General features: G+C 45.9%; 3 protein-coding genes across 9 annotated transcripts in view; 1 reads left to right on the top strand and 2 right to left on the bottom strand.

Moving 5' to 3' along the window:
• Positions 1-328: 328 nt before the first annotated feature.
• LOC116396327 (heme-binding protein 1) lies at positions 329-6,153 on the bottom strand. Its single transcript, XM_031870875.1, has 4 exons — positions 5,528-6,153; positions 2,443-2,581; positions 1,600-1,780; positions 329-1,499 (listed from the first exon to the last, which is right to left on the bottom strand). Exons 1-4 carry the CDS (start codon positions 5,603-5,605, stop codon positions 1,322-1,324), a joined length of 576 nt encoding a protein of 191 aa, XP_031726735.1. The 5' UTR covers positions 5,606-6,153; the 3' UTR covers positions 329-1,321.
• Positions 6,154-7,080: 927 nt separating this feature from the next.
• On the bottom strand, positions 7,081-9,129 carry fmc1 (formation of mitochondrial complex V assembly factor 1). The gene is made up of 2 exons (XM_031870880.1): positions 8,934-9,129; positions 7,081-7,790 (listed from the first exon to the last, which is right to left on the bottom strand). Exons 1-2 carry the CDS (start codon positions 9,060-9,062, stop codon positions 7,587-7,589), a joined length of 333 nt encoding a protein of 110 aa, XP_031726740.1. The 5' UTR covers positions 9,063-9,129; the 3' UTR covers positions 7,081-7,586.
• A 1,968-nt stretch (positions 9,130-11,097) lies between these two features.
• grin2ba (glutamate receptor, ionotropic, N-methyl D-aspartate 2B, genome duplicate a) overlaps positions 11,098-14,427 on the top strand; it is a 122,071-nt gene continuing 118,741 nt past the window's right edge. For 2 of the 7 annotated variants that reach the window (XM_031870819.1, XM_031870821.1), the window contains exons 1-2: positions 11,098-12,075; positions 13,523-13,927. The gene's annotated coding sequence lies outside the window, so the exon portion shown is untranslated. The other 5 variants (XM_031870818.1, XM_031870820.1, XM_031870822.1 and 2 more) reach the window with 3 other exon arrangements.

Genomic DNA, 14,427 nt, shown 5'->3' on the forward strand with positions numbered 1-14,427 from the left:
CTTACATTTTTATTGATCTTAAATATTGACATTTGATGAACTCTTGCTGCATACGTCCAGGTATGCTTGTGTTTTAACATTTAATCCATGTAAATACGGCCCTTTGCCACAAAGTTAAATTATCATTCATTACGTTGCTCTGTTAGATTAGCTGCTTGTGTGTGTGTGTGTGTGTGTGTGTGTGTGTGTGTGTGTGTGTAGAAGTCATTTCTTCGTACTTGCTTGTTGCAGACAGCAAATGAACTCTTGAATTAGTACAACTGTTGTATATTTTGGACTACTGCCCCTGACGGCGTTTCATAAAACAAAACAAAAATAAGACTAGAATTGTCTGCACTCTTACTGAATATATTTATTACGTTGTGAAACACTATCAAACCTGAACATTATATTTACTCATCACAGAAAAATCCCATAACACTGTTTCTAGAGTCGTAATAAATAAAGATGGCATCGTCATGCGCTGAAACACAATATTCACTACACACGAATGCTGCATGGATTAACACAATCATAAAACGACACGCAGCGGCTAGCGTCCACCCAGCTGTCCTCTCGTTAATTAAGACGACTTCTACTTAATGGCTCGACTCCTGTTTTTTTTTTTTCACTCAGGAAAAGGAAGTGTGCTTTTTACTACCATGATTAATTATTTACATTTCTCTGTAGCCGTCACAAAATAGTAAACTAGATTAAGTACAAAACCCTACTGTTTGTTCTTTTGGGAGCTCTACAAGGACTTTATCAAACCGTGAGGACAAACATCTAATTCTAAAAGGAATGGAAAAAGTTGTATTTGAATTCAGACTACAGCAGATTATTCACCGAGTTACTGAGATAACTTTCTCATGCCAGTGGCATACCAGTCCATCTAAAGGTCGTTTCCTCGAGATATCTGTCAGCAGTGATGCAACTCGTTCAGATGAAAACACCACGAAATACCTTCACTTCTCAACACTACATTTGCCTAGAAGCCTTTAATCGCTCTCATTACGCCTCGTTTCAGAGCTGCGAGGGCTGAGGTTAAATTAGAAACTAAATTAAAGAAGACGTGACGATGACTCATTGATTCTAAATCCTCCCCATGGCCTGAACACCTAACAACAGTGTAGCTACTGTACAAGCGAGAAGATCTGATGGGTAAAGGCAACATGGGTAGTGTCTGTCCATTTTGGGTTTAAAGGTCTATCAAGTCGCCACATTTCTCTTACCAATCAATCGAGCACTGTTGGAGCTACAGGACTGTCGTAAGTGACGGGGTAATTAAGGTCGAATACAGGACTCGGCGTGAGATTTGACTTCGGATCTGACGGACCGGCCCCTACGGCTCCTCCTGGAGAAACCACACCTCGTTGCGGCGTCCGTAAGGCTTGAGCGGTGGGTCGTAGCTGCAGCAGAAGTACTGCTTGCGCTGGAAGGGCGCCGTCTCACCCAGCGTGCGCGTCAAACGCAAGGCCTCTGCTCGGTACTCGGTCTCCCCAGCGAAGCCGCCGAACTGCCTGCGAACAAAAAGAAAGACGATTTGGTGGATGGTTAAGAGCGGTGAGGTATCTTAAAATCGTGCTCCTTGCATAACGAGACACTTTAAATGACACCTACAGAGTGTAGACGGTCATGCCGGGCCGCTCCTCGATCTTGACGGCACTGTCGGTGGGAGTCGGGGGGCTCAGCTGGTAGCTGGAGGGGATGCGGATGGCGACCACCAAGCGGCGAGACAGGACACCGTCATTCCGTGGGTACACTGTGACGATGATGGGTGCTGCCGTGCCCATGGCCTCACCTGAGCAGACGGCAGTGTGAGACAGGAAGTGAGTTTGTAAAGAAGGGGGGGGCACGGAGAGGAGAGGAACTCCCTAAAGCGATCCAGCCAAATCTAAAGGTCAGGATCTGTGTGATTTTTGTGTAGCGTAATGTAATATCATCATGCAAATAGCAACGACAGGAATGTAAGACTGTAACGCGCACCTCTGTGAACAGCAAACAGATTAAATGAGGATTCTGCACTAAGGCCTATAGATCTCAGACTGCTCTTTTAGTTGGCTGAGTTTCTGTTTGTCTGCTGACCTAAAGTGGGGAAACGTGACCTCAGAGGATATAAGTGTCTGAGCGTTATTCAGATTCATCCTCCAATAAAGCTCAGCCATCTCTAGTGGGACAGCTTAAAGTGGAGCAGTAGTTTGTTTATTCAAAGAGAGGATGGAGACATATGTTGGTCCCATCTTTGATGCTGATTAATTCAGCTTCAGGCCTCCGTCAAGACTGGCCACCATTTAAATGACCCTAAGTGCCTTTCCTCTTTCCATATATTAGTACTCTTGCTTCATACTTTTCTTATGTATGTGATTATAAAAAAAATCCATGACACTTATTAGCTTGAGAGAGGAACAGCACCGATATCAGAGGCAGTTCACGAGTCCTTCACTTTCGGTGAACGTATCCTACCTTGCTCGTTGCTCCCACCGATGTACATGAGCAGCTTCCTCACCAGCTCCCCCGTCACTTGGTCAAAGGATCGGCCCTCAGATGAGACGACGGCGTACTTGGCCCCATCGTACCGCCGCACCTCAAAGCTCACTCCATCCTGGGGAAGAGAAGGGGAAAAAATCAGGGGGAGGGAACAGTTGAGGCATCAGCCAGGCCAACCACAGCTACACGTCGTGGCGTGCACAAATGCAGACGTTTCTTTCATGCACACAGACACACACACACACACACACACACACACACACGCACACACACACACACACACACACACACACGGGTTATTCTCTTCCTGGGGGTTGGACGTATGGGAGAGGTTGAGCTCAGATGTGATTCACCTCTGACACACTGAAGTTGACAATCTGCTCCAAAGGACAAAAGCCTTGAACTGGCTGGGTAATAACTGTGCGTGTGTGTGTGTGTGTGTGTGTGTGTGTTTGTGTGACTGCACCCATGCGTGGATGTGTGGAACCAATGTCGGCAGCCAAATAATAAGATGCAGATGAAACGTATTTACACTGATTTGATTTAGTTTCTTCTTCTGCTCTGCATGGTTCAGTCAGCCTGCAGAGAATAATGGCCGAGAGATGTCTTACATAACACACACACACACACACACACACACACACAAACACATCCCCCGCCTCCAGACACACAGCTCCAACAGATGCAACAGTTTTGCATTAAATATGATTTGAGTGGGGCGAGCGCGGTCACTCAGCTGTGCTGCTCAGCTGAGCAGTGACTTTAATAGGTTTTGAAGGAATCTGGCCAAAGCAGAGACTGCGATGCAGGTTTCAAATACAGCTCCTCGTCCCCACTAATGTGATTACCGTGTGTATTGCTCCGTGTTTGTTTGTACCATGTCTTCGAGTGTTGGACTTTGATGTCACTGTGGTGCGTTCTCCTGACAGTGTTTACCATCAATCTATGAGCTGCTTCTGTCAAATATATAGTTCATAAATTTGCAGATGTGGTTTAAAAAAAAAAGAAAATGGAAACACGCTCCGGTGCTCATTCTTACGTGGGCTTCTCAAAATATCATGCAAATGATTTAAATGTTTTCCAATTTCTACACGTGTGTTATTTATTTTTTTTATACCACCCCGCTGGTAACTCACTCCCGAGGTCCTGTAATCACACGACACGTCAGTATATTCGTCCCCCAGCACATACCAGATGGCAGTATGTTATCACGGAGCTCTAACTTGTGTCAGGTACCCCGGCTCCTGCATAGCTATTACAAGGGCTCTGCTCCGTGTGGCTTGTCAACGGGACCACCATTAACATTGTGTACGGGTGACATACCGAGACAGAAGAGCCTGACTTCAGTTAAGCAGTGCAATTAATATGTCGGTACTGTATGTGTGAGGTTGTGTGTGTTTAGCTGCTGCCTCCTGCCGTCCTCTACACCGGTAATTACTCCTTGCCGGAGGAGAGTGCACACTAATCATCAATGTGACTGTTAAATTGCCGTTTCATGTTCTGCTAAAATAATCTACAGTCGTTTGCAAGCTTCTAACTGAACTCCGCCTCCATGTCGCCGTCATCCTGTCATGCATGTGTGTGCATAGGTACGTGTGTGTGTGTGTGTGCGCGTGTGTGTGTGCGCCACGCCAACTCCTCTGTATTCTGTGTCAGTTTTAATTAAGAGTGTAGGGTGTCGGAGTCAGGCGGCTGCTGCACGGATCAGGTGTGGAGCTCTGATTTCAATAGTCAGTCAGGTCCAGAGATTTGATGAGCCTCGAGCTCAAGGCTGTTTAATGAACACTTAGAGAACAGGCGTGGGCACCGCGGTGACCTTTGACATCATGCTGCATGTGGATCAGTGATCATTATTTATAATCATCTTTGTCCTCTTTTTAAATGAGTGTTTATACTTGAAATCAAAAATATCAGATTGAGACAATAACTGATAGTGGTCAGTGTCAGAACGGATCAGACTTCCAGTGTGTGTGCGTGTGTGTGTGTGTCAGTTTGGGTCATTTGATTCCCTGCCTGTCTAGAAGTCCTCTTTGTCTCAGTCTGTGTGCCTTCGTGTCCCCCCCCCCCCCCAAGTCAAAAGTGAGCTGCTATTCAGGGATAAAACACACAAAGCCAATTTCCAACCCCAGTGCCAGCTGTGACATTGCATGGCTACATGCACATTTACAGTAGTGCGCTGCAGGTCAACGGGGCACGAGAGAAGAACCTCGAAATGGCTGTGAGGCGTCGCCTCAGTGAACAGCACGCATCACTGGTTGTTTACTGGAATGCAAGTGTGCATGTGTCAATTATAGGCAAACACAATATATACTGTATAGGCTGCATGAACGTAACATGGGGGGGCTGACACGGGAAAGGGCACGCCCTTGCTCCTCGATGACGTCAGTCGTCGAGGGTCCGCGTATCAAGTGTAACACGGCCGGTCCTTATCTGAGCCCACGGTGTCACCACAATCACTTCTGATCTGCACGCTCTTCCAGGGGTCAGTTAGCGTGGGCCCCTGTGGTTTCACACGCACGCACACGCGCGCGCGCAGGACCTCTGTGTCTCACACACATAAGATAATGTCATGATGGGGAAGGAAAAAACAACTGTGACTCACAGCGCGGTAAAACCTTTTCTGACTTTAGTGTGCGCGCGTGTGTGTGTGCGTGTGTTATTTTCTTAAGGTTACATAAAACTCAGAAAGCATCACCATCTGTATTCATCGCTGCGGGCCGCTGATTGGCGGAGGACCTCTGGCTGCTTCGCCCCACACTGCGGCTCAGCGGGCATCTTTATAGGTCACAAGCAGTTCACTGCCAGCCTGTCAGTCAAGGTTACGGAGGGTTGTGATCACGAAAAAACACGGCGAAAGTCCCCGACTGTTGCAAACGCAATTTGCTATGACTGATAGCGTTAAGAGATATGGATGGAATAGGTATGCAAACAGAAGTGCGCCTGTTAGGTGCAGCAGCACTACTCAGCTCGCGGAGAGCGCAGAATTTGCAGCTAATCTTCAGAGATGTCGGAGTGACGAAGTTTTTTTGTGTGCTCTGACAGGTGTCCGCGCGCTGCTTACCTTCGTCTCGCTGCTGAGCAATTTATATTCGGTCTCCTCGGTGTTTCCAAAGAGCGAGTTCTTGAGCATGCCAAACATGTCGCCTCGGCCGGGTCACCTCTCCTCTCTCCGCTCCTGTGCTCCGTTGTGCGTCCTCCCTTTTTTCGTCCTCGTGCTTTTTTTTCTTTTTTCTTCTGCACGGCAACTTTCGCCCCCTTGTGTGATCGTCCAACTCCCTAATTAAAGAAAATAAAAAAAAACCTTGATAGATAAGAGATAGTAACAGTATCCAGATGCTCCGAAGCGCAAATTCTCCTCCGGAGAAGAGCGCGCGCCTTGTTCCTCCGCAGACCTCTCAACAGATGCCGTTTTCTCTCTCGGAGGCAGAAGTTGGTGATGCTGACTCCTCTCCTCGCCCCTTTGCCGCGAACAAACCAGCCTCCACTGTGACGGGCGTGAGTGTCTCCGCCCTCCTCCGCTTTTAGTTTCCCCTCTCTCTGACGACCAGCTGGACGCTCACTTACATCACCACCTTTCACTCGGTAACGTTTAAATTCGGTTAAATTCGGGGCATCACGCCGCCCTCAGATCCGTTCAGGTTGCCGCTGACATACATTGTCTTCTCCTGCTGAGAGATGCTGCATCACAGTCACCTCCTACACACACCCACCTCCCCAAAATTAGCCTAAGCTCCAGTGCCACTCAGCTTTTATTATGGTTCCCCTCTCATTCTGTTTGTCATGGCTGTCTGCTCCACGATGCATAAAACAGCAGGGAGTCGAGAAGCACATTTACATCCTGCTTTTTTTGCGCAATACAAATTTTGACTCAAGCTGTTAGTTTGTCAGGATGCATTGGACTTCGTTTCCAGGGTTGTGTGTGTGTGTGTGTGTGAGAGTTTGGGAGCAGCGCTTGGGTCTTACTCCCTGTGTCACTGTGCGTTGCTTTGCTTCAGGGTTAGTCTATTTAAATGCACACTGAAGGCGATGTTAGTCACCACTGGAGAGAACGAGGAAACGGGGAAGGGCAGATTTAATGGGAAAAAAAAGAAGTGAGGTGGATAACACAGGGTCAGGAAAGCTGAGGTTCTATATGAGGGAGCTGTGGACAAGAGGGGGAAGGTAACAGAGAGCCGGCTGTAGCACTGTGATGATTTTAAACATCTCCATCAAAGACTGAAATACTCTGAATGAGATGCTTGACTTAACTACAGTATCATGAATACCTGCGGAAAGGCTCAGCAAAAGTAATCCAATGTGAGCTTCATCTAACTGATGTTTATTGCAGGGCTATTTTATAATTCTACCTTAGACTTATATGTTCATGTTTGTAGTCCATCCCAACGCGCATGAGATACAAAAGCATGAGAGTGGAAAACTGCCAGAAGGTGGCAGGTGGTTTATGCCTCAGTGGACAAATTGTTAATATTCCCACAAACAAATGGGCAAATAGCTGTGAAAACAAAGATATGAATTCACCGAGCTCGTCGCTATTTTACATTCAAACAGAAAACGTATGTTAAATATTCTCACTGAGTTTCGTTTATCTGATTAGCAAATAAATGCATCAATATATGGATTTAACTTCCAGTTTAATTGATACACGAGCAGGTTATTTGTTAATGTGTTATAACGTGTGATCATGTGTGAAGCAAACTGTGACTGATATCTAAATGAATAACAATAAAAATGTACTTTCAGTCCATTTGAATGGTTCCTTTTGCCTTTTTACAGTTAGGAAAAATGCCAAAACACAAACAAAAGCAAGTGTGGACAAGCGGTAGTATATTTACAGCCAAACAACTGATTTATTTTAATCATAGTATACATTTTCACAGTTGCTTCAAACACTCTCAGATCAGATCATCCTCATATTGAACATTGGTGGAACAACACAACAGGAATAAACAGGCGAGTTCCCTCGAAGCTGTCCGTGATGCGATCTCTCCGTCTGCCAGACTCCAGTCAAACATTTAACCACTTCACAGTTCACTTTTTCATGAGGGGAATCGTATGAGACCAGATGATTCAGCCACAGAGAGGTCAAGTTTTCCTTCCGACGTGGCGTCCTCCCGATGTCCTCACTTCTCCCAGCCTTTGCCTCCGGGCTGAGTGGGCAACCTGAGCCCCACCAGGCCAGCCGATTGCTCTATGCTGATGTCTCCTTTGCCGTGGTACAGGTTGTGCAGGGCCATGTGGGTCCTGGTGGACGCCAGCAAACACAGGTATGTGTGCGAGTTGTGGCTTGCCTCGTGCTGGGCTCGGCAGTATCTTTCTCCCGTTACCTGTGAGAGGGGAAAAGAAAATATAAGCGAAGATTAAACGATGAAGCGGATCGTAACGCCGGACAACGTGCATATTTGTTTTGCTTCGTTCACTAAATCAGTCACCAGAGAAAAAAGATTAAATCAAGTTAGCATTTATGAAGCGAAAGCCTTAAGGTCTAGCTGGTGGACAACAAGGAGTTAGCAATGACTCCAGTGACAAACGCATGGACAGTAAGCATTGGCACAGTCCCTATAAAGTGGCACATATGCATTACAGTGGCTGGGGGTCTTTCCGGGACAAACGCACCCTGACAAGCAAGAGTTGCTCCAAGCTATTGTGCTTCAGTGACCGCTCATGCATTGGACCGGCCTGATGAGCCACGCTCTCCCAAGCATACATAATGCAAGCTTTGAGCCTATATGCTTAAGCAGCTATACTGTGTTTACAAAGAGTGGTTGTTGTAGTAATTTAAATAAACATGGAGTTAAATGTAGGGCTTCTCTTGACAGATAAATGAGAGGTTGAACGTGGTCATGCAAAATTAATTTTAAACAATTCTACAAACTATTAGGCTTCAGATAAAATATTTTGAAACGTTGCTGCAAGTGTCTATTTAATCCCGCGGATGAGTACAAATTCCTTGATAACCTAAAATCTAGTGAACCTGCCTTAATTATTTGACATACTTCGGGGCATTGTGACAATAATGACGATCATTTACACATAATTAATGAATCAATCCAATGACGCAGGCTGCACTCTGGTGTGCGTATGAACGTATATAGTTAGTGACTTAATAACCAAACATATTATTCTATCACCTGCGTGTGGTGTTAACTCTGAGCTATGCTAAGGCTCGTTAGCTGCTAATGTTAGCATGTCCTTCTACTTCACAGTCACCTTGCGCTGAACTTTTGCTGCTACAGATTACAAAGTAAGCAATGACACACTCTGGTGTCGTGTTGGGTGTTCACGTTATTTCCACGCTTGTGAACGGCTGAAGGGCGAACGTTATTTCCACTTAACTAGCAAAACGGTAACGTTATCCGTTAGGAGTTAACCGGTTAGCTAACGCTAGCCACGCACCTCCCATGCAGTTTGTTATGGTAGTTAGCTAACGCGGCTAACGTTAGCTGAAACGAAGTTGTTGGGAAACTCACCTTATTCTTACGGAACTGTTCCATTACATAGTTGTAAGCCAGTGAGCGTTTATAAGTCGGTCCTTGGAGTGCACGTAGTTCTTTTAGTATTCCTCGGCAGGCTCGTAGCGGTGATGACAGCGCTGCCATCTCTGAACCGTGTTGTGATGGTGCGGCTCGTGCAGCCAGGCATGCTCAATCCAACACCGCACAGTCGAGCAGAGTACCGTAAAGCGACCACAAGGTGGCGATATGTCCCACTAAGACATTTACGACACTCTTCTTCTCGACGAACATTTCCTACCTGGAACAGTTTTAAGGTAACCTGCATTGAATTTAAAGTGTACACACACGCATGTAAATAAATGTGTAGATGTGCAGCGTAACTGGATATTTTGAGTGTATTTGTCATCCAGTGTTCACCAAACTAACTCCACCTTCCTTGACAACTTCTCCACCAGCTCTTGTGTTTAACGGTCCCTGGTCGTAATCCCGCTGTAGGAGCCCAGGGTAAGAGCATGTTAACATCTAATGAAAACACTTTGAGAACCAAACAACTGACGTTTCTCTCCAACTGCTGTAAAAGTGTTTAAAGTGCTGAAATAGCTGCTCCACTGAAGCAGATTGCAGTGACTGTATACTGAGAGCTCCCATGTGCAGAAGCATGTCGGCTGATTAGGAAAAGAACATGTAAGATCCCTGGTTAAACACAGGAAAGAAAAATAATGTCAACCATGATATTTATTGCCACCGTTGTCCAATAATCATTCTTTATCCAGTGATTGTGTTTTCAAATCCAGGTTCAGAGATGTCTGAAACTTGGGGAAAGGTCAAGCAGAGTCTGTTGAATGCTTCAAGGAACCACAGGCCTAACTGTTTTTGGCGGGGGTCCATCCAAGCTCGGCCAAGAGGAGAGACCGCTTCAAGCTGCACCGCTTTGTCCTCTTGTCCCATCCGAGGACACACGGACTCCACCTTCAAGTTTACTGTAAGGTCATTTCTGAATGTGCTGATGCACGATTAAAATGCCGAACAGAGCTCGCCTGAAATGTTGCGGTCTTCACACGCCACCTTGTCACTGTAAGCTCAATTGGGCTTGAGTTTTTATTGTGAGTTAAGTAATCACTGTCTGATAGACGGGTCAGCGGAGGAGACGGAGGGAGACTGTGGAGACCTTGTAATTATATCTTCTTTCCCGATCTGTCAGCGTCTCCCTCGTCCTCTTTACTGTAAATAACAATCAGGGAATCAATCGGAAACAACTTATTCCCTAATGAGGACAAAACAAAAGAGTGCGGTTTACCTCGCTCTCTTGTTGAGTACAAGCCGTCCATTAGGCCGAGTGTACACAATGTAGTGTGTCGTCTTTGTGGGCATGTAATGGTTTTAGTATTTCAGTAAATGACTTTCCTGGCGGCAGAAACGAGGTAAACATATTTCGACAGAGACATAATGTGGAGATACTCTGCAGGCTTTACCGTCTGAATGGGTGCTGTTGACCACCTCTCTCTCTCTGTGTGCTGCTAGCTTTTGATTTGGACACTTGAGAGCAGTCATCTGTCACCATAGCAACACTGAGTTTAGCTGAGGGCGAAATGCAGAAGAAAAGGGGGACCGGGTCTGCTGTTCACAACTCCACGGGCTCCAAACCAAAATTCCTCTTCAGGCTTTTGTCCGGTTTTTGTTTGGGAGAGTGTGCACAGCGTAAAGAGGTTATCGGTGCTTTGTCTCACAAAGGTGAGAAACACCGAGAGAAACGTTGACCTGGTCTGTGGGTGGATTGCACTCGCGTCGTGCAGTTGGAGTGACACTGCAGCAGTGACATTTTGCCCCGGGAGGTGGGATTGTGAGGCGTTTCGTTGAGTGCAGGCCGCAGGTCATCAGACTGGTTGGTCCAACGCTACAGTGTATTCCAGTTATCTGAGCTTGTGTATCGATGATTGACTCTAGGGGGAGCCAGTCTCTTATCAGTTTAGCACACCGGTTTTGGTTCCTCGACATTTGTTGGAAGAGGCACCCCTCTCCCCCTCCTCCTCCTCATCTCTCTCTCTCTCTCTCTCTCTCTCTCTCTCTCTCTCTCTCTCTCTCACACTCTCTCTCTCACACTCTTTCAATGAATACTAATGCAGCGAGTGGGCCCACCTCCCTTCCTCCCATCTTTTTCGCAGGGATGGGCGGGAGAGAGGGGAGACATAGCAATTTCAGCTCAGTATGCTTCCTCATGAGGCAGGCAGCGCTCGACTAGCAACCGCCACCAAATGCCTTTTTTTTTTTTCCTCCCAACTGAGCAATATTGGTGATACTGTGCGTTGCGGCCGCAACAATGTCTAACCTGTGTGAGTGGCACGTGATATCAGACCAGAGTTGAGAGAGAGGAAAAAGGACATCTGTGTCTGCTTTCTTTTTTTTTTTTTTTGGTCATCTGGATGGGAAGTCTTTTTTGGGAGGAGAGACAGAAGAAAGCAGAAGGCAGCCGGGGAAGGGGAACAACTGGCACTAGCCAATCCCCCCTTCCACACATAGACTGGAGACAACGGAGGCCACTGGAGTATTTGCTTTTCTCTTTCGTTTTTTTTTTTTTTTTTTCCTCATCGCGCTGCTGGGAGGTGCTTTACCTTTTCATTTGGTTGCTCTCTCGGTCCTCTGTCTCCTCATCTATTTCGCCATTTACCTGGTCAACAATTTCTGCCATTTATGAGCCAGACAAGGAGGGAGAGAGAGAGAGAGAGGCAGAGAGAAAGAGAAAGAGGAGGGGGATCTTTTTCCGTTTTTTTGCCCCCTATATTCTCTTTTTTTTGCTCCCTTCATTCATTCCTCCGTCCCTCTCCATTGCTATCGCTGCCAGCCCTTTCTATCGCTGTGCAGCCCACGCTCCCTCCTCCCTTCACCGCCTCCCTCCTCCTCCTCCTCCTCCTCCTCCTCCCCACCACTCCGCTCACTGTCCACCAGTAACTTTGGCTACTTTTTTGACTCCACCAGTGTTTTAATTCCCTTGCTTTACCCCCCCCTCCTCTTTATAGAGACATTTTAATTGGCTTGCTTGTATTTTCTATTTATGCCTTTTTCACTTTTGTACCTTTTCCTATTTCCTATTTCCTCCTTCTCTTTTTTCCTCCCACCACCCTATGCATCTTTTTTGGGCGATTCTTAATTCTAACCATAGGTAGGTCTACTTAGTGTTCAGTGTCTGTCTCAAAGTCTTTGTTCCTTGTCTGTGTATGTGAGATGTTTTGTGTGGGGTGCACATATATTAAGCACACCTTGACACACACACACACACACGCACACTGGCCTACAATCTAGCTCTGGTGTAACCACGGCTCCCCTCCCATCCGGCTCTCAGCTGACTCTTGCCTCATGCCATGTCATCCTCACGTCACTCTCCCCCTTTCATGTTGTAACGTCAGTGTTTTCTGACTTGGTTTTCACATTTGTTTTTGTTCTCCTCAAACCAAGACCCCAGCGACTCATCAAGCAAGCACCAGTCTCCAGTCGCCTCATCTCTATGTTGCACAAAAGTCTGTTCTTCCATTAAAGCGTCTGAAATGCCCCCCCCCCCCCCTCTGTCACACACCGTCCTCCTCACATGTCCTTTTTTTTTTTTAATGTTTGCCGTCATGCACATTGAGTGACGTTCAAATTCCACATTTGGTCCTGTAGGAGGGAACGTGCGTTGTGATCGAACTGAGGTGCGTTCAAGTTTCCTCGTTATACCCGTCGTCTGTCGGGTGAAGGTTGAACCGAGCAAAGGCCTAATTCACGAGCGGCAAGGCGCCGCTCGTTTCAAAGCGCCATTGTGAGCCGCTATGGTCCGTTCTGTCGGGGTGTCATCTGTGTTCATACACTCCTCTGCCTCCCTTTTCCTCTGTCCTCCTTTCCTCTCTCTCTCTCTCTCTCCCTCCCTCCCTGTCTTTCTGAACTGACTTATTCTCGTGGACAGACACACACAAGCTCTCAAAGAGAATGGACTAAAAACAAAAACTGGCTTTATCATCCAGAGGATTTTTTTCCCCTTTTTTTCCCTCCATAATTTTCATCACTTTGCATCAAGCTTTAATCTCTTTAATCACCTTGTTTGTTTCTTTCCTCTGCATCTCTTTTCCTCTCTCCATCACGTCCACCCTCTTACCCCCTCTGAATTGATCCACCTATTGGTTTATTCGTTGTCCCATTTTTTTCGTCTTTTTCGTGTGCCGTCTAAGGAAAATGTCATCTCCCACCGCTCACACGTCATTGACTTGCTCACATCAGAGAGGAGTTGCTGTTTATTTTGCCTTTTGGTGACGCGATTTTGCAATACCTCACCTCGACTACTTCCATGATTTGGAATGGCAGATTATTCATGAATAATCTTTTTTTGGCATTTAAGGAAAACAAGACGACGAGATGGCTCGAAATAATTGAGCTGATTGCAAAGTAACGGAATAATTTGCTGCGTGTGCGTGTGTGTGTGTGTGTGTGTGTGTGTGTGTGTGTGTGTGTGTGAGCTACAGAGAGGAACAGCAGCAGACAGATGCATAGCAAAGTGAAGCAAACCACACAACTCATTTCCTTGTCCATCCTCTCTTCTTTTTTTTATATTTCCACCTTTTCTTTTTTCTTTCCTGAAGGAGATTTAACGCCTCTCCTCTTCATTACATGAAGATAAAGGGAAGTGGGACTTTTGAGCATCCGTCAACACGCTAAAGGCTCTCTGGATTTAGCTGTTTTCCTGTGGAATTACCCTTTAAATCCTGGATTTGAATTCCAAGCGAGAAAAAAAATAATTAACAATAATTAAAACTGTCCTCAATTCGGGACTCTCTCTTTTTGACTTCTTTTTGTAACGGACTGAAGCTGATTTGCAATATTTCCTTTTTTCAACTATTGAATCTTAATGGGATTTCACTGACGCGGATTAAAGACTCAAGCCACGTCTTTGTCTATTAGTTGACGTAACAGCCGTGATTCTTACAATTTCTCCAGCCTACAAAATCCATTAGCTTTAATGTTTGTTAATGTTAAGGGTTAAATAGGTGAGTACGGCGCTTTGAATCCACACACATGCTGTTGCTGTTGCATGTTTTGGATGACGATTAATTCATGTAGATATTCATCTTCACCGTTTTTTGTCATTAAGTCACTATTTTTGCATGTGTGTGTGTGTGTACTGTGTGCGTGTTGAATGGATATTGTGGGATTATTAGAGATCAGTAATTTCCCTCGCACTTTGTCGTTTTTCTTGCCCCGCCATGAGCCTTTAAGTCTATTTCTGACACATTTTACCCACGTGAAATAAATTCACATGCGTACACTCGGATCTGATAACGTAAAAAAAAAATAATAATGTACTTCACGTGTGGAAATGAATCTCCACACTTCATGCTTGGCTCTGTTCTTATTAGCCGCTCTCCACCTGATGGAGTAGCCACTTCTGCCTATCAAATCATCTGTTCAGCTCTGCTCCACACTCTTATTGATACCTGAGGTGTGTGTGTGTGTGTGTGTGTGTGTGTGTGTGTGTGTGTGTGTGTGT

The sequence above is a fragment of the Anarrhichthys ocellatus genome, unplaced genomic scaffold (genome assembly GCF_004355925.1).
Source record: "Anarrhichthys ocellatus isolate YVR2014 unplaced genomic scaffold, GSC_Weel_1.0 scaffold55, whole genome shotgun sequence".
NCBI lineage: Eukaryota > Metazoa > Chordata > Actinopteri > Perciformes > Anarhichadidae > Anarrhichthys > Anarrhichthys ocellatus.